This window comes from Neolamprologus multifasciatus, chromosome 22 (assembly GCF_963576455.1).
Source record: "Neolamprologus multifasciatus chromosome 22, fNeoMul1.2, whole genome shotgun sequence".
Lineage (NCBI taxonomy): Eukaryota > Metazoa > Chordata > Actinopteri > Cichliformes > Cichlidae > Neolamprologus > Neolamprologus multifasciatus.
The window spans coordinates 18,709,409-18,732,265 of NC_140459.1; the positions used below are offsets into that span (position 1 = coordinate 18,709,409).

The following is a 22,857-nucleotide window of genomic DNA, read 5'->3' on the forward strand; positions in this document are numbered from 1 at the left end:
TCTTGTATAAAAGCTTGACTCTGCATAACAGAAGGATGGACGTCCAGACCCAAACACTTTAGCGCTTACACTGACTCCTCTCCTCTCCTCTCCTGCTGCCTGCTCATTTGCCTGTTCGTGTGCTTGTGTGTAGATATACTCTATGCATGCTCTCTATCCAGATATTGTCCTCTGTGTCAGTTTGTCTCTACATTTTTGATGTCGATCCCTACATCTGCACGGTTCTCAGATAAACAGATGTTATGTGACTAATTCACATTGTGCTCCTTTCTTCTCCTGTTTCTCTTGTATTTCATCTTTTTCTATTTTTCTTATTTTCAACTTTCTTTTGACATTTATTATTCACATTATTCGTTTTCCCTTTTCCCTTTGTATAATTTCTGTAATTTTTTTTTTTTCCATTTTATTTTTGGGGGGTTTTCCTGTCATTTGTCTCCTTTTTTTTCCTCCCCCTCTTTCTCTTTGCTACTAAAGATGATGCCTCTGATAAAACGGATGGTAAGATCATCTCACTCCACTTCTTCTCTGCTCTTTTCCCTTTCCTCACTCCATGCAGTCCATGTTAACTCAGTTGTGACAGTGTGTGGCCACAGCGCCCCCTGCTGTCAACTTCAAAACCTCATTTCTATGACTGCGCTCTTCACAGAAGCATAGATCAAATATTAACACATCTAAAATCATCTTCTGCTTTACTAAAGCTTAATCTTATTTTAAATATGGCAGTTGTCTAACCATCTGTACTCACATTAAACTGTATCATTCAGCTGTTGAGGTTTTATAGGATACTATAAGGATGTGCTGCTTGAATATTGCACACAGAAGGTGAACTGTGATACTTAAAACATGCTCCTTTTTTGTCTGTCTATAGGAACCAAATCAGACAATGGTAAGACTGTGGTTAGGTGGATGTTTGTGTGCATATTTGTAGGGATGTTCTAGATGGAAATTTTGATTTTAGTCTTTTTGGATCCAACAATTATGTGTTTGATCGATTTTATAATAATAATAATAAACAAGTGTTAAAACAGAAAAGTGACTTTGCTTAAAGGGGATCCATTATGCTCTCTGATATATTCCTGTGTTATTTTTACTGCTACTATGGTAGATGCTTCTTTTAAGCATGGTTTTAGTTTGAATTAGTGAGGGTCAGCATATGTGCAAGTAACCCCTGTGAGCCCACAACTCAAGCTTCAGCATCCTGTAAATGTTCAGATTTTTTTTCCTTCTCTTAGCTCTGTATGTTATCCCAAATATGGTAACTTCAAACTTGAAAGGGGTGGAGCTAAGGCAGCTTGTTTCAGAAAGAGTATAAACGGAGTATGAAATGAGATAAAACAAAAGAATATGGATTTGAAAACGAGCATGATGGGTCCCCTTTAACCACTGAGTTTGGACATGTGAATGCTATTATAAAGTGGGTTCTAAAAGTAATTGGTTGGTGATAGATTAATGGATTATTCCCTTAAATACCCTTTTAATCATTAAATCATTTTAGTCTATAATAAAATACCTTATCAAATACTTAACTGGTTATTTTCAGGTATTTCTTTTCTGAGGCGGGTTTCTAATCCACTGAAGCATCCCTGTTGTATTCATCTGTGTTTGCACCTGGCTGAATGTGAATGTTGAGTTTAGGGTCCAGTCTTTAGCAGCTTTCAGTATTAGTGGCTTTTCATCAGCTCTAGTGCTTCTTAGTTTCTGCGCTTCATTCAGCTGCAAACTGTGTGCGACTAGTTTCATTAGTGCGTAAAATGCAGGTCTGTTTTGGGGTTGTTTTTAATGGTTGTGCTTCTACCTGCATGCAGGTCGTGTGCGTACCAAGCAGCCTTTGTCTACTGCCAGCACCGTGTCGAGTCAGGTGGACTCGAGAGGACGCAGCCGCACCAAGATGGTGTCCCAGTCGCAACGTACGTACCTCCTCGCATCAGCCAAAACAAAGAGCATAATTTAAAGCCAGCTGTGAGTGAAACAGTCTGGGTAAAACAGGAGAAATGATGAGAGAGTAAGCTTGTAGAAGTATTTGCGGTTCCTCAACTTTTGTTTGTGGAGTTTCTTAACTTGTTGCCTCCACGGTGACGATAAGCTCCATGTGAATGTTTTTGTGCCTTCAGGTTCCGACGAATCCGATTGCACACCAGGTATTCTGTCCGTGTGTCAGAGTGTGCCTGTCTATCTCTGTATCACAGTGGGAATGGTGACCCACCCGCTCTCATTCTGATCAGGGTGTTTTGTGTAAACAGGAGAGCGTGTGCGTGTGCGTATGGGTGGGTGTGTGTGTGTGTGTGTGTGTGTGTGTGTGTGTGTGTGTGTGTGTTTCTTCTGCATGCTGTGTTTCATCACTGAGGATGGTGTGGTGAACAGTTCATTTCCGCTTCTCCAGCCTGGCTCTGGCTTTTATTCAGGTTATTAAAAATACGAGACACAAGCCTCTGGGCTATTCTTATATTGCAGCACATTAGGCAGCTGTGTGTGTGTTTTTTGCGTGTGTACCTGCTCTCCAAGACATTAACTGCTGATATGCTGCTTGGGGCCAGCTTGGAGACAAGTTTAAAATCAGACAGTGATTGGGCCACAAACCAGTGCACCAGTTAAATCTGGATATTTAGATTGAGGACCAAATCGGAGTTAAGAGGGTTGGAAAGCTTTCCGTGAGTGTGTGAGGGTATGGCTCAGTATATTTACTTTAAACCATTTTTCCCTCATTGTTAAACAGGTTTTCTTTTTTTACATATGCTATGTGAATTGTCCCAACATGCACTGCTTTCCCAAGTCTGTCATCTGCGGCTGGTTAAGTGTGTGTGTGTTTGCTTCAGCTACATTTCAGTACTTGTTTTCTCTTTAATCAATGGAATTATTTCAACATAGTGCTTCAGCTTTGCCTTCATTCTTGGTATGGACCACCAGGATCCTCTCCCTTCGTACTCTTATTTTTTTAAACTCCCATGACGCTTCTTTTGCGCTAACACCCATAATTCATCTGATTTAATCTGCTGTTCCTTCCCCCTCACCTCTGCTTTTCCCCCTTTCTTCCCAACCAATGGGCTTAATGGCTCAGGATCTCAGTCTGCTACCCCTGTCGGTGGTAAGATTACAACGCTACTTATTTTTACCCCGCTCTCTTTAGCTGTACTTTCTTTCCTCTGTTTCCCAAACCTCACTATCTTCACGTGCACGCAGAAAGGTCACTGAGAGTCTCACCCACACTGGCTTAGGCATGCTGGGATTTGTAGTCACAGACTTATAACATGGCTATGCTGTTACCATGCGAAATACACTGCTTTGGGAGCCTCATGTTTCTGCATTTCTGTGTTACACAATGAAAAGTCGAAAGTCACTCTTTTTTTTTTCTATGTAAGCACATCATTAGATTCCAAGCTAGTAATTCTCACAGTTTTGTAGCTTATGTTTGGTTTCAATAACTTTTCTTTCACCATCTTATCACTAGTTTGTTTGGGTTTGTTTTGTTTTTTGGGGATTTTAGGTTATCGGCACTTAAAAAATCCAAGCTAAGAAATTGTCAGACAGCGCGAGTTGATCATTACTTATAACATCTTTTATCAGCTACTGGATATCAAAACTCTTTGTGCAGTAATCATATTTCCACAGAAAACAACTTAAACACAGTTTTGTCATTTAGATCCATTTTATTTAGTTATGTGTCACAAGGTGTTAGCACATAGTTCAGTAGGTTATGTGATTCTGTGTGTGTGTGTCTGTGTGTGTGCATTTAGATTAGCTTTTGTCTCTCATTGAGAGAAAGAAGAGAGAATCTGGTCTGCGTGCTCATTTTTAGTCTTAAAGAGATCAATTTAAAAGGGACCTGTTATGCTTTTCCTGCTTTCTGTCATTGTCTAATCTGCTGTGATGGTGGGTGCTCACATCGAACATGGCCTAAGTTTGAAATACTGAGGTCAGCTTCTGAGTTGTTCCTGTAAGCCAAAAGCTCAGGCTTTAGGCTGCTCCAAATACTGAGCTTCAGAATTCTTTTTCCAACTCCTTTTGGATCTCTATGACATCTAAGCTGGTGGTCAAACCTTTTGCTTGTGAGGGGCAGCCAGTCAGAATAAAGTTGAAGCAAATAAAACTGCTTGATTCCAACAGGGGATGAACTGAAGGCAGCACCAAAGCCACACAATTCAGAATTTAAAAACAAAACATTGCACAGCTGGATATGAGCATAATAGGTCCTCTTTAAGGTCGGTTTCAAGTCTTGAGCACTGGAGCTTGTTTCCCAAGCATCTGTTTTCACATTTCCAGCACTGCAGAGCTTCTTCTGCTGGACTGTTTGTCTTCTAGTTTATAGCAAAATGACCCACTGTAGAAAGAAACACACTGTGGCCTTAGCTTTGGGAGATCAGATGCGTCGGGAAGAGAAATTGAGACTGTTATTCAATTTAAATTCAATACAAATTCAAAATTACAATCCAGTAATGACAGTTACCTATGAGTTACCCTTTTTCTCAATGAATTTGAAAGAATTTGAACTCACTGTAGCTCTGCTGGCTCCAGAAATCCTTCCCTAGTGATGTGTATTTTCGATATACATAAAATGCCAACATGTGCTTGAAAAGCTGCCAACTACCTTTGCCAGTTGTTGGTATAAGAAACTGATCACTTCTTTTTTCTTTTCTTTTTTGTTTTAATGAAGTTGTCACGTTATAGAGGGGTGGTGTCACTACAGCTTTTTTTTATAAATGTCCCATGCACCACGGATAATCTCTGTTTTCTGTCTCTCTGAAGCTGGTAGTCGGAGCGGCTCCCCTGGTCGCGTGCTGACGAGCACGACCCTGAGCACCATGAGCACCGGGGCTCACAGGGTGCTGGCTGGATCCACCGGGGATGGGCACAGACGCAGCCGCATCCCCCGCAGCCAGGGCTGCTCCAGAGACTCATCACCCACCCGCCTGTCTGTGGGTGAGTGCATTAACATGCTTTGAACTAATACTGTCTTTCTATAAATTAGCTGTGCCTGCTTTAGAAACTGCTCAAGTGTTGGGTGATATTTTGTGCCATCAAACTCAGATGACCAGTCTCTGTGATTCCCTGTAAACGTGGATCTAAACTTGCCTTTTTCCCTCCTGCTCCCTGTCCTCCTTTTCTTCCTCTGCTCCTCTCCTTTTTCTCTGTCCTTGTTGCTTCTGTCTCGTAGCTCCTTCTAGCATTAGTTCCATCTACAACGGAGCAAGCAGAGGAGGTAAGGCTTCGACCTCGACTGGACCCTTGTGCTACCCATCAATTCACCTCAATGTGCCTATTCTCATCCTCACTTTATAACCTCCATCTCCTTACACCATTTCTATCCATGATTTAAAAAAATAAAAATTCCTCGATCACTGCTGCCGTCGCAGTCCCTCTCTCCCATCATCAGTTGCTGCCTCAGCTTCATAGATTCCATCGTTCTAACTTGTCTGTCTTGGCTGTGTCGTTATGGTGATGGGTGCCTGTGATCAGCACATGTTCACGGATTACGAGTCCTACCTTCCCCCTCTCCTTACTAACCTGTTTTAGTGGCTGGTTGAAGAAAGCTTCACACAGGATCAGCGACGCTTCATCTCTGCTCGGTAGACCGTTGGTAGCCCGTGATTAATTCTGATTTGCTAGCTGGATGCTGAAGCGGAGCAATGAACAGCGAAGTTGCAGTGCTGCTGAATGAAACACAGCCCTTTCCCTCAGCCACCCGCTTGATTGCTGCATCTCTTCCTCAATCACTTTTTCTGTCCGTTTGTCTTTGTGTGTGAGAAAAAGAGACACATTGAGCACCTGTGTGTATCAGACATCTCTGAAGGTGATCAGTTTCTGAAGGTAAAATCAGTTAATAAGAACTATTAGATGAATAGAAGAAACTAAATGTGCAGAAATTTTAATAATTTGTTTACATAAACTCTGATAGAAAACCCAAATTTGTCTTTAAAACGTGAATGATTTGTTCGTTTCAGTGTTAAGATTTAGAGTTTTTTATTCTCTTAAAGGAAACAACTGGAAGATTTTAGACTCTTGAGGGTGTGATACCAGTAGATTAGCTGATAGTTTCAGCTCTAATCAGTGAAATAACAGCGCAGTCATTTTAAATAATATGCGCTCACACCTCTAAGATGGTTTCTTAAACATCAGAGGGGAAAAAAAAAACCTGTGCTCACATTTTTCTTGTTTTTGTCAGTTTGTCACCTGTTCTTATTCTGTCTTATTTATGTCTTTATGCACGTGCCTTCCTCTTTGACTTCTTTGTCACTGCTCATGTCTTTCTTTATGTGTACTTTTTCTCCCCTTTCCTTTTTTCCGTTTTCTTTTCTGTCTGCACTCCGTGGTTGTTACCTGGGTGGCGTTAGCTCGGGGCAGTCGTATCCCGCGGCCCAGTATGAGTCAGGGCTGCAGCAGAGAGGCCAGCAGAGAGAGCAGCCGGGACACCAGCCCCGTACGCTCCTTCACACCTCTTGGTGAGTAGCAGCAGCAGACAGATACCCGAGAGGAATTAGTAGGATATCCGAGGAAAAGAGTCTGACTGTATTGAAGCTTTACTCTTAGCTCTTTGATTTTTAGATTAAAATTGAATCCAGTATCTGGAAAAAAAAGTCTCAAACACACATGCGTCAGGAAAGTAGAGAAATAACACCTTTATGTTTTTCAGTCTTTCTTTCTATTCTCATGCACTACTCGATAAGTGTGAGTTTGTGTGGTCTTAGTTGTCAATCCTAAACTCTATATGTGTGTTTGTATGTGTGTGTGTTTTAATCTTGGTTGCAGCAACGCGGAGCTACTCTCGCTCCACCGGAGCTCTTCACACACCTGATGCTTTTGGGGCTGCAGGTGAAGGCTGAGTACATCTTTCTCCGTCCCTCACCCACCCAACCACTTGACTTGATTTTCTCTCTGCGTTTTCTTTTTTTGTTCTCTTTTAGTTGCAGTTCATCATCTCCCACATTTTACCAGCCCGTTTCTTTCGTCGTCCATCAGTTGATTTTTGTTTTGTTTTGTTTTTTTACGTTCTGCTCCAGGATGTCGGGCTCTCCAGTGGAATCGCATGTTTCCGCCCGTTCAGTTGCCAGTTTATAACCATTCTGCTGGTTTTTATCAGTGTCTCTTTGTCTTCTTTATTTAGCTGCGTCCCTCCTCCACAGGGACGTCAACATGCTCTCCTGCATTTTATGTCAATCATGCTTTTTTACCCCCAAGTGCCATCTGCAATGTCACCTAACGCGTCATCGCATCAACTTACAGGGTTGTCTCGTGGGAAAGTGCCGCGCGTGTGTGAGTTGTGTGAAAGTTAGCGAATGGATGATCAGGAGAATGACATCATTTGTGGACGAGTGCTGAGTGTGTGCAAACGTGTTTTAATCTGAAGTTTTGCTAATGTATTTATTCTGCTATATTTCTGTCCATCCTTCTTCTCTCTGTCTGCAGGATCAGGTTTTGGAATCAGTCAGTCAAGCCGTCTCTCTTCTTCAGTCAGCGCTATGAGGGTCCTGAACACTGGTTCAGATGTAGAAGAGGCTCTCGCAGATGCGCTGGTATGGAAACTCAAATTCTAACACAGCATTGTGTGCAACTAACTAATCATAGCCGTTGTGACTAGTCGGTACTAGACTTACTAGCCATTTAATCTAATTGTTTGACATTTTAATTGATGCCCAGTGCCGTAAATTATTGTCCTAAATGTTATGCAGCCATCTGCCACCAGATGGAGCATTGTTGTTGAGAAACACCATAAATCTGTTAAGCTAGGCCTGATCTTTTTGTTAACACTATTTATTTACTGTTTGTTTTTCACTTTCTATTTGAAGTATAACATGCAGTGTTCTTAATGCATGATGAAAGGTCACACCAGGTTAAGTGACATAATCATTATTGAAAAATGTAATTAATGGTTTTAAATGCCTTTGTTTATAGAGGGTTTTTTTACATTGTCCATTAAACAGTTTTCAAATGTAACGTAATATCTGAGTCTTTCTTAGTTTTAGACTCGTCAGTTACACTAGTCTAAGAAATTAGTTACCAGGAACATCCCGGCTACAAACAGTGCACATTCCAGTATCCTGCCACTACTCCTACACTGTGTGTCTGTGTGTTAACTAAACCCTGATTCTACCTCTGTTTAACGCTGTCAGCTGTTGGGAGACATGAGATCCAAGGTCAGCTTCTTTTCCTACCTCTTACCTGTGTGTGGGTGTGTGTGTGCTTGGTTTGTGTTCTATCAAGATGTGCTAGTGCATGCTTTCTGAATGTCCTGCTTGTTGGTTTTTGTTTTCATTGTAATGTCATGCCCTTTCTGTTCCCCTGCAGAAGAAGCCAGCACGGCGACGGTATGAGAATTACGGCATGTACTCTGACGACGATGCCAACAGCGATGCATCCAGCGCCTGTTCAGAGAGATCCTACAGCTCCAGAAACGGAGGGGCCATCCCCACCTACATGAGACAAACAGAAGATGTAGCTGAGGTGAACAACAGCAGCAGGAAATAGATACTGCGATGGGCAGCTTTCCTAAAACCTAGGTCCTTAGAAAAAATTAAATGACATAAGTTAAATTTAGATGGGTTTGAAGTTTCACAGAAGGGAACAGTATCATTAAGGCGCTCTTTTAAAGTTAAAGTTTGCAGAGCAATTTGAATGTCAGGTGGAACCTCGAGGTTTTCTAAGGAGCATCCATCAATCTAGAAATTACTGTTATGCTTGGTGCCTCTGGATAAGGCTGCAGAAAGCCACTAAAACGTTGACATAAGGGTCAGGCAATACCAACCTTATGTGTCAACCAAACAGCGCACACTGAAAACATGTTAATGGAAAGATGCGGTTCCATTTGGTTTTAGAGTAATGCAACCTGTGCATCACCTAAATCAGTCTTTAATTTGTGTTGACAGTTGTGATTAAGGGGCAAAGATTCTTCCCAAAACTGTGCTGACAATTCTGTGTTCTGGTCCTTGGCTTCCTGTATAAAAGCTGAAGACACAGGAGTGTGTAAACAATCAAGTAACTTTGATATTTGTTGTTTGGAGCATTTTAATGCACAGCACTTTGGTCAACTCTGTTGTTTTAAATGTGATATATAAATAAATTTGACCTTTGTAGAGAGTACCAAGCGTTCTTAAAGAGGGTGTTTACCTGAAACGGTTTCTATTCTGTTTATGAAAACTTTTCCTTAACATAGTGTGCAATTTGAGATAATGAAAAAGTGAGAATTTGGAAGCTTGTATTTAGTTAAAAACGTCTTTATAGTCTATATACAGATCTGCCAGGGTCACAGTACCTTTCCCGCTCCAGTTCATTTTGAGCACTAGAATTTTGCAGTGAAGATATTACTACCCAGAATCAATGAGTGAATATGATCAGTGAGGTTTATATACTCATGTCTCCTGTGCTTAAATCTGAAAAGCCATTAAAAACGCGTTACTTCAATATTAAGCTGAATATTTATTACGTGCATGTATTCCATCTTATAGAAGTCTTCTTTCCTCCAGGTGCTCAATCGTTGTGCCAGTGCCAACTGGTCTGAGAGGAAAGAGGGTCTACTGGGCCTTCAGGCTTTGCTTAAAAACCAGCGCACCCTGAGGTCAGTGTCAGGTCACTCAGGCGTGTTTGTAGTTAATAAAGTCATAGATGATATCCAACTAACTGCTGGTGTTTTGTCTGCAGTCGGGTTGAGTTGAAGAGGCTCTGTGAAATTTTCACCAGGATGTTTGCTGACCCTCACAGTAAGGTATGGATGCATGCAGCATAAACCCTCACACAAAGACGCACAGCATTCATTTGCAGTACCGTGGCACAAGATTCATAATTCACCTGCTTTAATTTTACTTTTTCAAATACTTTGTTTATCCCATCATCCTTGACTGTACCGGATTCTGCCAAACACAGAAAGTGTTACACCGCTTTAAAAAGCACACACACACTTTAGCTGTCACATCTTTCTAATGAATTTAGTAATAAAGACGGGATAAACAGGTCAAACTGTTTCCTCAAATTTACTCACACTCTGACATAAACACGGGCATGGAACGCGTGCATTGGACTGTTTTCTAACGGCATGCCACACCTGAATGAGTGTGCCATCACGCTCGCCGCCGTCCTGTGGGATTGCTCTGTCACTGTTGAGCAGCCAAACCGCTGGCTGCACTCTTCACATCCGCTGGCTCTCCCTTCTCTTTTCCCCTCCTTTACCTGCAGTCTGAGGCAACAGCACTGACCACTCACACACTCAAAAGCACACACAAACACACACTCGTACATGTTTGGGCTGCCCGCTCTCTCCTCTGACTAACAAGCTGCGATTCGGCCTCTCTAACACTGCCACTTCTGTTCCACCGTCTTGAGTGCTCCGTTTTCTCACACATGTCGTAAGCTGTGTGAGCTCCTCCCCCTCCCCCTCGTTTGACGTTTTGACGATTTGATGAATTTCAGCGAGACTCCGGCAGGGTGTACGGCACGGCAGAATCCGGTATAAGCTCAGCCTCCTTCAAGGTACTGCATCTCACCAGTGATCTCCATCTGCCTATCTCACACCATTCCTTTTCGTACTCCTTCCTTCTTATCTCCCATATTTGTCATTGTTTCTTTTTAGCCTTTTTGCACTTACACTCAAGTTTCTCCCATGTCAGGGAGAAAGTAAAATTGGTTGTTGCTCAAATGTGTTTGAAAAAATTGTGTCAAAATTGAAGATGCTGAGTGTACTCTCTGACACTGAGTACATGCTTTGTGACGATGCTAACAGATGTCTCTCTCTCCCTCATGCTGCTCCCACCTCTGGAACTCTCTGTAGAGAGTAAGTCTGGCCAATCAGTGTTTGTGTTTGGATGAAATCTGCTTCATTAATCTGATTGGGCATTGAGAACTACATAACACTTACTAACCTACCTCACTTAATGTTGTCCGTAGCTCCACTGTGCTGCTGAAATCAACTGGTGGCATGTAGAGATGGTCCCCACATGTTGTGATTGGCTTGTTTTCATTTTGTGTGATTTAAGTGTGTTACTTGGTGACTGGGATTGAAGGTGGACTGCTGCAGTAATGAGTGAAATGCCACTAACTCCAATGGGAACCACAGGGAACTAATGTGGACTAATGCTGCTCTCACATTATTCCCCTTCAGTATAATCCAGTAAAACAATGCAGGAGTGCCTGTATGCATGTGCATGTGTGCATGAAGTGTTTTAAGAATAAGTGATCAGTTGTTCAGTTTGTCACCTAGACTCTGTGTGTGTGTGTGTGTGTGTGTGTGTGTGTGTGTGTGTGTGTGTGTGTGTGTGTGTGTGTGTGTGTGTGTGTGTGTGTGTGTGTGTGTGTGTTTAGGTGTTCAGTATGTTCCTGGAGACACTGGTAGATTTCATCCAGGTCCATAAGGACGATCTGCAGGACTGGTTGTTTGTCCTGCTTACACAGCTTCTGAAGAAGATGGGAGCGGACCTGCTGGGATCCGTGCAGGCTAAAGTGCAGAGAGCCCTGGATATCACAAGGCGAGTTGCACATTTGTATACAGACAAGCGAGTACAAATCAAGATTTTAAAAAGTGGCTTTTATCTTACTTTGCCAACACATTGTGGTCTATATACAGTCCAATGTGATCATTACATAGACCGGACAAGTAAAACTTTTGAGTGATAACCTATAAATTTTTCCCCACACTGTGAACACTGCGGCTTATACTGACATGCGGCTAATGCATATTTTTTTTCATGCGGCCAAAAACATTTTGCCTGGTAACAGTAGACCAATAAAATTGAAAAGTAGTATATATATGGTATATATTTTTACCGGTTGTAATGTTGTTTGTGCACTGTTCCGTAAAAAAACATAAGCAACGTAATTTGTGTGTTGCTGATACGTATGTATACTTGAAGGTAGCCGTGTTACAGGCGCTGTTCGAGGGGAAAAAAAGCATTTGCAGTATGTATTTTTGTATGTTACCATAACGTTTATGTTACTTTATGGATTAAATTGAACATTAAAAATCCTCACGTGTAATATTTCTGTGTAAATATTTCATATTACAAGTGAAACGCATATGGCTTAAAATCCGGTGCGGCCTGTACAAGTACAAAATTGATTTTCTTTCTAAAATTAGAGCATGTGTCTTTTAATCAGGTGCGCTCTGTAGTCCAGGAATTACGGTAATCCAGTGAGCGCAAGCACATGGTGACAGCGGGAAGGGAGCAGCAGAACCAGGTTCATCTGCTGCGACTGGTAGGAGGTGAAGAGAGGGAGACGGGACAAAAACTTCATCGTGGAAGAGAGCCAGAGATTATTAATAACTAATGATCAAATGCAGAGTGGTGTATAACCACAGATAGAGTGAAAATTCAGGTTGGAGCCTCTGACGGGTTGTTTCTGGGCCCCAGGCCTTAAGTTTGACACCCCTGCTGTAAAGTGTTCTTGGCGTGAGTCCTACAGTGAGTGCTTTCCTCCAAAAACCAGCAGCAACCTTCAGAGTCAGCACTTTTTTATCTCTGTTATTTCAAATGTTTAGTAAAAGTGCAGAAGAAGAAGCAGTCACACAAATCACCACTTTGCATCTGGCACAGTGGTTACTCAGTTATTTACTTGCTGACAGTCCTTGAACTTTATTTTTACGATGTATGTTATGGCACAAAACGTGAAATCTAAATCTGTGTGGGGTTTTTGTCCTGCAGAGAATGTTTTCCCAACGACCTCCAGTTTACCATTCTCATGAGGTTCACTGTGGACCAAACACAGACGCCCAACCTCAAGGTAAATGATAAGTTGATATAATACGTGTCTGTTTAGTGTGTATGTGCGAAAGCTGAGTGTGCAAATGTCTGTGCAAGGGCAGCATGCACACAAAACTGGAAATTCAACTGACTGCTGTGCTAATATTATTACATGCCTGCCCATTGCTGGCTCTACGTCCCAAAACCCTGAATCCTGGGCTGTGATTGGATAGCGATTGATCGAGCCATTCCACTGGCTACTTTCAAGCTTTCTTCCTCAAACTCCTTTTTCATCTTTACCCAGCACACCTCTCTTTCTTTTCCCCTGATTATCTACTACTTTATTCCTTGCTCCCAACCCTCCTTACCCTTTTATCTCCCGTGTTGCTCCTGCCTACTCCCACACCCTTTTTCTGCCTGATGTTTAACCTGTTTCCCACTATTCCCTCTCCTTTCCCACTAGGCTTGGGCAATAAAGGATCTTACAAACAGTAGAATTTCACCACCTGCTGCAAATATTGCATTTCTGAAGACTTAACTACATCTTCATAGTAATTTTGTTAAATATTTTGCTATATCCAACCCCTCTGACATGTAAGAATTGGCTTACATAGTATCACAGTATGAGTCTGACTCATTTTGTAAAACCATACAGTGTAATTTCAGTATCGCCCAGGTCTACTCCCCCATCTCTTTTTACTCCTCTACTCTCTCCATCCTCCTGCCTGCTTTCCTCTCTTGTCCCCCACCCCTCCCCCGTCCTCGTCTCCCTGTCTCTCTCCGTTGATTGACGCGGTGCTTCTCCTCTCTCTCTCTGAAGCCTGTGCGGAGCTCGTGTTGCGGGCGAGGCAGGGGAGGGTCCGGGGTAAAATTGTTCCCCCCCAGAGCGCGGCGCCACGCCTGCTCTCTAGACGAGCAGGCCGCAGCCTGGAGCCAGTCCTCCCAGGTCAGTGCGCTCCGGGGGGAGCAATTATGTGGCGCGCACGATGCTGCTAAGTGATTTGGAGGAAGTTCTGGTCCTGAGGTGCATTTGTAGAGAGACGAAAGACAATCAGGGCAGGAGTCAGTTGTGGCGTTTCAGAGGCTGAGTTGAATTTTTCCCATTTATTGGTTCTTTAATATTGTTATTTGTCATTGTTTTTATGTTGATTGATTTTATTTTTGTACTATGTAAAGCATGACTGCATTTTAAACTTTTCATTCATTGGATCATTTGATTTTTCAGACCTGCAAGAGATGCACAATCTGCTGTGGTTGTACATGCTGACTCACTTTTGTGTGTGTGTGTGTGTTTGGTTTTGGTTGTTTCTGTATTTGTGTTTTTGCAGGTGAATATTGGCTATGCATATTCACCATTATAGGTCAGCTTCCTAACAATTTGTATAAATGTGTGTGTTTGCGTTGCAGGTGAAGGTGGCTATTCTGAAGTACATCGAGACACTGACATTACAAATGGAAGCTCCGGACTTTGTGAACTCCAGCGAGACTCGGCTGGCTGTTTCCCGCATCATCACCTGGACGACTGAACCCAAGAGCTCAGATGTCAGAAAGGTATCGTCTCACAAACATGCACACAACATAATACGTCCTCTTGCAACAGGCCCCTTTTGTTTTTGAGGGATCTAATTAAACTTTATAATAATGATTTGAAGCAAGTCAGGCTGACTGGTGAATCTGGATGTTACAACAAAAGCAGACGAAGTGTATGATACCACAGGTTTGAAAAACAGTTATTGCACTGCTTTACCAGCAGAACTAGGGATTTCCATGGGAAGAAAATCGTGTGATCTGTGAGGTTCATGGAGTATCATTTCCATAGCTGCAGAGATGGTTTCAACTTTAGGCCAAGCAGTCTTCTTGCTGCGCTGGCTGTTCTCTTCCAGTAGGAGAAAGTTTTGTTTCATTTTACCTGTTATTTTCTCTTTAATTTTATGTTGCGTTCCAGTAGTTTGCTGTCATTCACACTCTATTTAAAACTTGTGTCACTGTCTACATTTTTGCCACAGCATATTTTTTTGCCTGGCTTCAGATCAGTCTTCTGAAAATGCTTGTCTGCACGCAGACAAGAAGTACACAGCAATCACGTCACCTTTGCTGGACTATAAATTTTGCTTGATAGTGACAACCATAGTTTTTGGTTTGTTTTGTTTTTTGTGTTTAAGCTTTATCTCATAACTATAAACTTGCATCTCAGTTCAAAATCATAAATTGAAACAGACCCTTGTCTCAAATGCCACCTCACAGCATCCCATAGTTAACCACAGTACTGCTTGCAAGAGCTGCCACCCTGTTTGGTCCACAAAGTGCAAAGTCTAAGTGTGTATTTTGTGTGTAACAGGCAGCCCAGTCGGTGCTAATTGCCCTGTTCCAGCTCAACACTCCAGAGTTCACCATGCTGCTGGCAGCTCTGCCCAAAACCTTCCAGGATGGAGCCACCAAGCTACTTCAAAACCACCTGAAGAACACAGGCAACGCTGCACAGGTAAAACATACTCTGATTCTGAAGCATTCACAGTTTAGAGTCACAGTTTACACCTGAACTCTGTCATTATACTGCAGCAATAATAGCGTACCTCTTTGTTGTTTTGTTACCTTCTCAGGCACCAATGGGCAGCCCTATGACACGTCACACCCCCCGATCTCCAGCCAGCTGGTCCAGTCCAGTCACTTCACCCACTAACACATCCCAGAACACCCTCTCACCAAGGTAAACACTTGTCTGACAACTAGTCTTACATTGTGAAATCACTGGTATACAGTAAACAGTATTTTAGGGTGTTTTGTAGACAAAAACACGCCTGTGGGGAAAAAAAAGTAAGCTCGCAAATTACAGCACATCTTTTACTGTGTCTGCAGTGCTTTTGACTATGACACAGAAAACATGAACTCAGAGGACATCTACAGCTCACTGAAAGGTGTCACAGAGGCGATCCAAAACTTCAGCGTTCGCAGCCAAGAAGACATGAATGAACCCGTCCAGCGGCGAGAAGGAGAGGAGGTGAGTGGAGGAGGCCAACACATTAGGGACATAAGTTCAATTCCTGGTGTGAAAACAACCAGACCTGAGTGGTTTGTGTAACAGTTGGCGCAGTTCATGGGGGCGTTTGAACATTTTCGAATATTTTTATTTGATTCTACCTTCATGAGGTTCCCCCACAGCAAGAGACAAGCAGCGGTTCAGCAGCCAGAGATCATGAATGTCAATAAACTTGTGGGAAGTGGGCAAGTGTGGAGTTAAACTTCTCTCAACTTGGAGGCGAGCAATTGAAACGAGTACAAATGGAAGCAAATATTACCGTTGACTGGCCATTGAGGCTGATAAATACACTATATGGACAAAAGCAGTAAGTCACCTACACCTACCCATGGAAACATGTCGTGAAGCTCCTGGTGCGCAGTTTTATGCTGATGTTAGTGCCGTCACCCAGCTGATCACGGACTTTCTAAAGAAGCTAACAAAGGCAAAGTGACGAAAGCTAAAAATATCCAGAGGTCAGAACCAGACACAAGCTAGCAGCCTCAGTTTGAGCAAAGGATCAAACTATTTACTAACCAAATTATGGAGACCGGTGAAATGGGGAAAAGGGTTGATTTGTTGTTATCTGGTGAATTTATAAACATACAAGTTTCACAAACTGGCTCGTTGAAAGGGTGACATCCAGTTACAGCACCACACTTGAATTCATATGTGTTTCCATATAGTGTATATTAAAGGGTTGCCTTTGACTCGTGAGCAGTCACCACGATGCAGTGCATGGTGGGCAAATTGCTTTATAGTGACCAGGCTTCTGAATGGTCTCTTTATTTTGATACCAGATGAAAAATACCACCATGGTGCGGTCCTAACGCAAGCAGCTATACACCACAATCTCGCCAGTAGTATAAAAGTGTGAGAGTTGAGACTTTATTCCTGATAAAATAAGCAAATACCAGAATAAAAGAGTATTCAGACTTTGTAATTGGTTTTGACACTCTCATTTAGCTCTGCACTCAGAAAGTATTATATCGTCTTTTGACCTTACAACATGTTTTCCAAGACTTGCAGAGGCCTGAAACACCCACACAGGTGTACTGTAGGGGACCCTGATATCTGATCTGCCCCACCACCCGTCCATTAGCACAGGGAGTGAGAAGCATACATTGTTTATGGGACCGATAACTGTGAAAAATAATCTTCTACAGCTGCTGATAAAATCCTGTTTGTTTTATTTAAGCCTAGCTGTTGAAAAGCATCCCCTGTTATTATTTTCTGATGCTTGTGTAGCTAGCCTGCTCGTTCAAAACTAATTTATGACTTCAGACATGCCAGGTCTTATTTTGCAGCCCCTTGCAGTGACCCCGGTTCCTTTTAAGGACACGGCGTACTCTACTACAGAGGTGTGACCTCCTGACATTTTCCCCATGAGATGCAACTGAAACCTAAGTGGCCCACATGTCATCAGCGTGCCAATCACAGCACACCTGACTCATCAAACCCCAGCTTAGAGCATTTAGCGGCTCGAGTGTAAATATACACATACAAATAAGAGCACCTTAAACCCTGCTCAGCTCCTCACCTGGTGCTTTGTGTGTCTGCCTTTTTAAGTGATAGAGTTGTTTTTGTTTGTTTGTTTTCTTACGCTCTCATTTAGACAACGACATCCTCTCTAAAAAGGAAAGTTCATCCAAAATTTCCTGATATATGAATGAATTTTAAGAAATCGAACGGAGACAGGCGTATTTACCATCTAAACACATAAAACAACTCTGCAGTTCAGACTGTTTTCAAACCAGAACTTTTGAACTCTTTAGAGTTTGACTGCTTGGTTCATTCGCTTTGTTTTTAATCCACCTTTGTTTTTAATCCACCTTTGTTTTCAGGGGGGCAGCGGGACAGATGGCAGACTGTCAGATATGGGCGACGGCGGGCGTATGGCTCTGGACAATAAAACGTCTCTTCTCAACACCCCCCTGCTCTCCTCCAGCCCCCGAGTATCCCGTGAATACTTGTCCGACTCTCCCTTCAAACACAGCCGCAAAGACACCAGCCTGGACGACTCGGAGCTTCAAACTGATGGTACACAAAAGCATTCTGGTGGAAAAAGACAAATAACGACCTCGAGATATCGCTAACGTGGGTTATTTTCTGTCGCCTGTCTCCTCACAGATAGCAGCCTGGATCAGTCGGAGCTGGTGGCCGAGCTCCTCAAGGAGTTATCCAATCACAACGAGCGCATAGAAGAGAGGAAAGCAGCGCTGTGTGAGCTGCAGAAGCTGATACGCGAAAACACCCTGCAGGTGTGGGACGAACACTTCAAGACCATCCTGCTGCTCCTGCTCGAGACTATGGGCGACAGAGAGGTACACACACACTCATTTCAAATCTGCAACAACCAAATGAAAGGGGAGGGGAGAAAAAAAAAAAAGCTAAAGTTGCTCACTTTTATCTTAAATCCTCTCTCAGCATGTGATCCGAACGCTGGCTCTGCGGGTACTGAGGGAGATTCTCAGCAAGCAGCCCTGGAGGTTTAAGAACTACGCAGAGCTCACCATCATGAAGGCCCTGGAGTCTCATAAAGACCCTCACAAGGAGGTGCGTTTATCCACACCCACGCTAATCTGCTCACTGAGAAGCTGATTTTATCACAAAGCATTATCAGACTATGAAGCGGTGGTGCAGAACACTCCTTTATTTTATTTATGAATCATTAGAGCTGGAAAAAAGCTCTGTGATTATCACTTGGTCATATTGTATATTCATATTTCTCTGCTTTTCTGTAGGTGGTTCGAGCAGCTGAGGAGACGGCAGCCATGTTGGCGTTGTCCATCAGTCCAGACCAGTGTATCAAGGTGTTGTGTCCCATTATCCAGTCAGCTGATTACCCAATCAACCTGGCCGCCATCAAGATGCAGACCAAAGTGGTGGAGAGGATTCCCCGTGAAGGCCTGATTAGCCTGCTGCCCGAGATTGTACCAGGACTGATACAGGTAACATGCAGCTCATATATGTAACTGTTCATTTGGAGGATGAAAGTATCAGCCGTGCATTATCGTAGTTGTCTGTTATCTGCTTTATCACACACGGCCTTCACGTTCGTGTATAAATATGATTGTTATGAAGAACTGCAGATCTGTAAGTTGTGTTCTTCTGTCTGAACAGGGTTACGACAACTCTGAGAGCAGCGTGAGGAAAGCCTGTGTGTTCTGCCTGGTGGCCATCTATTCAGTGATAGGAGAGGACCTCAAACCGCACCTCAGCCAACTGTCCAGCAGCAAGGTAAGTTGAATTCATCATAAACCAGCTTGCTAAAGATGTGTCGTTTCTCATCCTGGTCACCAGGATCTTTCTGTGTATACATTTCAAGCTATTGTGTCAACAGGTTTCCACCAAGAGTCGTCTATTTATTTCAATTTTTTGTTCAGCTGATTTTTTACTTTTATTTTTATTGCACAAAAGACAAGAGTGCGATGGTAAAGTGCAAACTGCATCGAGTACAGAAACAACTACAATATACTGCTTAATAACTTCGGCTGCAAAGACAGCAGCTAGCACAAAGCTAGCCAAGAACTTGGAGTGATTTTAAAGCTGAGTGAAGGCCGAGCCGAGCCCAGCAGGCAGGCCCTGTAACACAGGCAATGATGAGCAGTCAAGCTTGCAGCCTCTGTTTTTAAAGTGTAATCACTGTGGCGGTCACTTTGAAGTCTCTTGGCGCTAGTTTTCGTCTTTTGTACTTATATGTAAAAACGAAGAGAAAGATTCTATGTGCGTCCTCATTTGTGTCAGTGTGTGGCACTGTGGCCTCAGGTTTGTATAATTCAGTTAACTGGTCATTGTGTGACTGTACATTTCAGGTTATTGTGCTGAGTAACTCAAAAGTAAGATAAGTAGTATAAAAGTTACTTTTTCTGATGACTAATTACATAACGTACTGCATCGATTTTAAGAAAAGTAATGAGTAATGTATAACACGTTACTTTTTTTTTTTTTTTTAGAGTAACTACTCCAGCGCTGGTAAATACAGATGTAGGTTCGGGGTCTGAAAGGTGAATTCAAAGCCTTTAACCTGAATTCTTTCTGAAAGCCAGCAGAAGGCGACTCCTCTGGTTGCAAAATATACTTTAGAATTGTATACAAGTCTATAAGTAAAAATGACACCTCTTATCAGTTCATTTGTGACCTTTGTTTCCTGATGTGGTTATGATCATAATCTCTGAGAGTCTTACTGGAAATAACATGAAGTGAACAAAGTAAAGTAAAGTAGGTGATGTAAAACGTGGCTGCTGTACCAGCATGCAGTGTCCTCAACAAAAACGCTCAAGTGAAGCACTCACATCAGGACACGGGGCCATTACAATCGCTACATCCATCCTTTATAAACAGTTGATGGCAACAACCATAAAAGATGAGTGATGAGTCTGTCAGCTACAGACTGATCTATTTGTGATGAATCACAGGACGACCTTTCAAAAACAGTCATGTGATAAACATTACTTGCCCAAATAATGCAGGAACCATAAACGCCAGGTGTAACTGCACTCTCGCCTTTTGGATTTTTGGATTTTTAGCGTCTCTTGGCTTGCACACATTATTTAATTCATGTTCTTCTTCTGTTTTTCTATCTGCAGCTGAAGCTGTTGAATCTGTACATCAAGCGCGCCCAGTCCGGCACCACCGGCAACGAACCCTCAACCGAGGGCCTATAGGATACAGAGCGCCGTCCCACAGGGCAACTACAGAACTGCAACTATGCCCACCCAACATAAACCATCTGTTCGTGAGAACACAGCAACACAGACTGAGAACAAAGCATTCACAGGGGCAAACTACATACACCACACACACAGCTGTTAGGTACACACAGTCATCACACGTGCAGAGAAGAGTTGTAGTTCTGCTCGCCATTTCTTAGGATCCCTTCTGACTGAACTGAACCCTCAAACTCGGATTAAACTTAAACAGACATGCAGTCACACCCTCCACAGGTTTGTCACTACTCACTCAAGGATGAAGATATTAAACGCCCGTCCTGTCCGCGCCGCTCCATATCCACAACACAGTCCCTCTGAACAGCATCTCGAGGTCAACAGGAAGTGGTGCATCTGCATGGTTCTCATTTCCCTGGGCGGAAATATTCCTCCAACGGTGCTGTCTCCTCGTTTCCTTCTCGAACACTCATTAACTTGGGGGAGGGGGGCGCCAGGTAGACGGGAATGTAATTTTACATTGTGTCATAGTTTGGATTTCTTTTACGCAGAGAGGTTTTACTGCAGTGGTTTTTAATACCCGGAGTTTTCTCTCTCACTCAGACGTCAACATGTGTTTCAAAAAGGTGCTGATGAGCCTGAACGGTACGACCGGCCGACCCCAGCACACACAGCACTAACACGAGTCAAAGTGGGTCCTGCCTGCTCATAGCAAATACAGTACATACAGATTCCAAAGTTTAGGAGGCGTTATGTGCTTGGCTATGCATGAGACAAAATTTAAAAGATTAATAACTTTTTATTGGGGTCTGTTGTCAGAGTGCTCTGACTGGGGTTTTAAATTAATGTGAACAGTGTCCGCCCCTTTCAGATAAATCCATGATGTCCTCCATTTCTCCCATCTCGCATCAGTTCTGGGCAACACGTGGAGAAAGATGGCTGCTTACTACATGAAGTATGACAGGACATGGCTTATTATCACATAGTGGATATGTATCTATATATGATATTAAAATGGAGTATCCAAATAACAGTGTCATTCAGGGGAGTTCCCCAGAGGGGGGGTGCACGCGCGCACCTGTGCCCATCCTTGTTTTATTTTTATTTTTTTCCCTCTCTCTCTCACACACTTATTTTGTTTATCTCTGCTGAGAAATTTGTAGAAATGTATTATTTACAGCTCTGGAAAAAAAGAAACAAGTCATGTGTCACTTTTCTCCTGTTCGTGTCTTTCTTTCCTTCCTCTTCTTGTAACATTCTAGTTTTCACTGTTGTTTCCTCCATGCATTTACAAAGCTGTGCTTACAATAAAATAAAGAACTTGTACAGATCACGATAATCCCCGCCTCTCTTCATTTCTGCAGCATAAGAAAGTGCTGCGGTGAGCAGAAATACAGTGCATGGGTGGATCTGTACCTCCTCACAGGAATGTTGTTCATGCAATTCAAGAGAATAGATCTATTAAATGCTAACAGAATGTTGCAGTTTATCTGATCCAGGATCAGTGATCAAACCTCTACAGTATCATAAATATTTCGTAGTCCCTTAAAGAGTCCCTTCATCCCAAATTTACACAGTGTGACTGTGTCACAAGCACTCAATTTCAGCAAACACCTCAGTATGAAAGCATCAAAAATGCAAAATTACTTTACTGATTAATATTTAGCAGTTATTTTATTCTAAAACAATTTTATTCTGAGCTGCACAGGTGATCCGTTTTATGTTTGTTTTGCAAGAAATTGGTGAAAATGTGCGTCAGGATTTTATCCTTGCTTTGACAAACCAATCAACACCTGGAGTTTAATTTACTGTCCAATAAAGCAGTGGGTTTTCCAGCTGTCGCTCTTCCGCAAAGAGTAGCAGCAGGTGGGAGATCGTGGACTTGTTAAGAAACGTTAAGAAAGTGGGCTAATCCACACATGGAATAAAAGATAACATTTAGGTCTTATGCAACATAGCTATTTGTGAAACTGGTGCTATATTTCATGTATGCATCTGTCCTCTGGGCTGTAAATTTAGGAACAGCTAAAGAGAGTCCCAGATACTGTCTGACCTGTAAAACCCCCTGGCCTTGCTGCACTCATCTACAACCTGCCAAGACCCTGCAGTTCATACTGAGTCTGTCCTCAAAACAATTCCCAACTCAGGAAAACATATCAGTTACACTGTTGAAGATGGATGTGGTATACTTTAGCAGTTTTACATACTTAAACTCAAAATCAACTCTGGTGTTTTGCATCTAACAACTAACCATGGTAGTTCCCTGGCTTGGAAATCTTGACTTTTTGACAGTTTTCTGCATAAATTGGCCTTAATTTCCTAGAACAAGAAGACCTTGTTATGAAAAGTGGGTGTTATTGGTCGGAAAGGAAGGTTTGTTTTTAGACTTTCAATGATTTCCCTGAACTGGGGTGCATGTAGCTCTTGGGTTAGATAACCCCAAGTTATCTAACTCCAATCCATCTGTCGGAGTATGAATGTGTTGGAATGTTGGATAGAAAGCACTTGAGCAGGTAGA

General features: G+C 42.5%; 1 protein-coding gene across 34 annotated transcripts in view; it reads left to right on the plus strand.

Moving 5' to 3' along the window:
- The window catches only part of clasp2 (cytoplasmic linker associated protein 2), a 60,708-nt gene extending 39,038 nt beyond the window's left edge, over positions 1-21,670 (plus strand). For 8 of the 34 annotated variants that reach the window (XM_085149746.1, XM_085149766.1, XM_085149776.1 and 5 more), the window contains 27 exons: positions 475-498; positions 869-886; positions 1,806-1,907; positions 2,112-2,138; positions 3,056-3,082; positions 4,741-4,914; positions 5,150-5,194; positions 6,327-6,434; positions 6,742-6,804; positions 7,399-7,505; positions 8,103-8,126; positions 8,278-8,433; positions 9,453-9,544; positions 9,628-9,691; positions 10,751-10,753; positions 11,281-11,444; positions 12,618-12,696; positions 14,064-14,207; positions 14,995-15,138; positions 15,257-15,363; positions 15,513-15,654; positions 17,517-17,712; positions 17,803-17,996; positions 18,100-18,228; positions 18,417-18,623; positions 18,796-18,912; positions 20,262-21,670. In XM_085149746.1, the coding sequence (XP_085005872.1) occupies positions 475-498; positions 869-886; positions 1,806-1,907; positions 2,112-2,138; positions 3,056-3,082; positions 4,741-4,914; positions 5,150-5,194; positions 6,327-6,434; positions 6,742-6,804; positions 7,399-7,505; positions 8,103-8,126; positions 8,278-8,433; positions 9,453-9,544; positions 9,628-9,691; positions 10,751-10,753; positions 11,281-11,444; positions 12,618-12,696; positions 14,064-14,207; positions 14,995-15,138; positions 15,257-15,363; positions 15,513-15,654; positions 17,517-17,712; positions 17,803-17,996; positions 18,100-18,228; positions 18,417-18,623; positions 18,796-18,912; positions 20,262-20,339 (2,735 nt within the window). In that variant the 3' untranslated portion in view covers positions 20,340-21,670. Of the gene's footprint in view, positions 1-474; positions 499-868; positions 887-1,805; positions 1,908-2,111; positions 2,139-3,055; positions 3,083-4,740; positions 4,915-5,149; positions 5,195-6,326; positions 6,435-6,741; positions 6,805-7,398; positions 7,506-8,102; positions 8,127-8,277; positions 8,434-9,452; positions 9,545-9,627; positions 9,692-10,392; positions 10,453-10,750; positions 10,754-11,280; positions 11,445-12,617; positions 12,697-14,063; positions 14,208-14,994; positions 15,139-15,256; positions 15,364-15,512; positions 15,655-17,516; positions 17,713-17,802; positions 17,997-18,099; positions 18,229-18,416; positions 18,624-18,795; positions 18,913-20,261 lie in introns of all 34 variants that reach the window. The other 26 variants (XM_085149748.1, XM_085149768.1, XM_085149759.1 and 23 more) reach the window with 24 other exon arrangements.
- Positions 21,671-22,857: the final 1,187 nt, after the last annotated feature.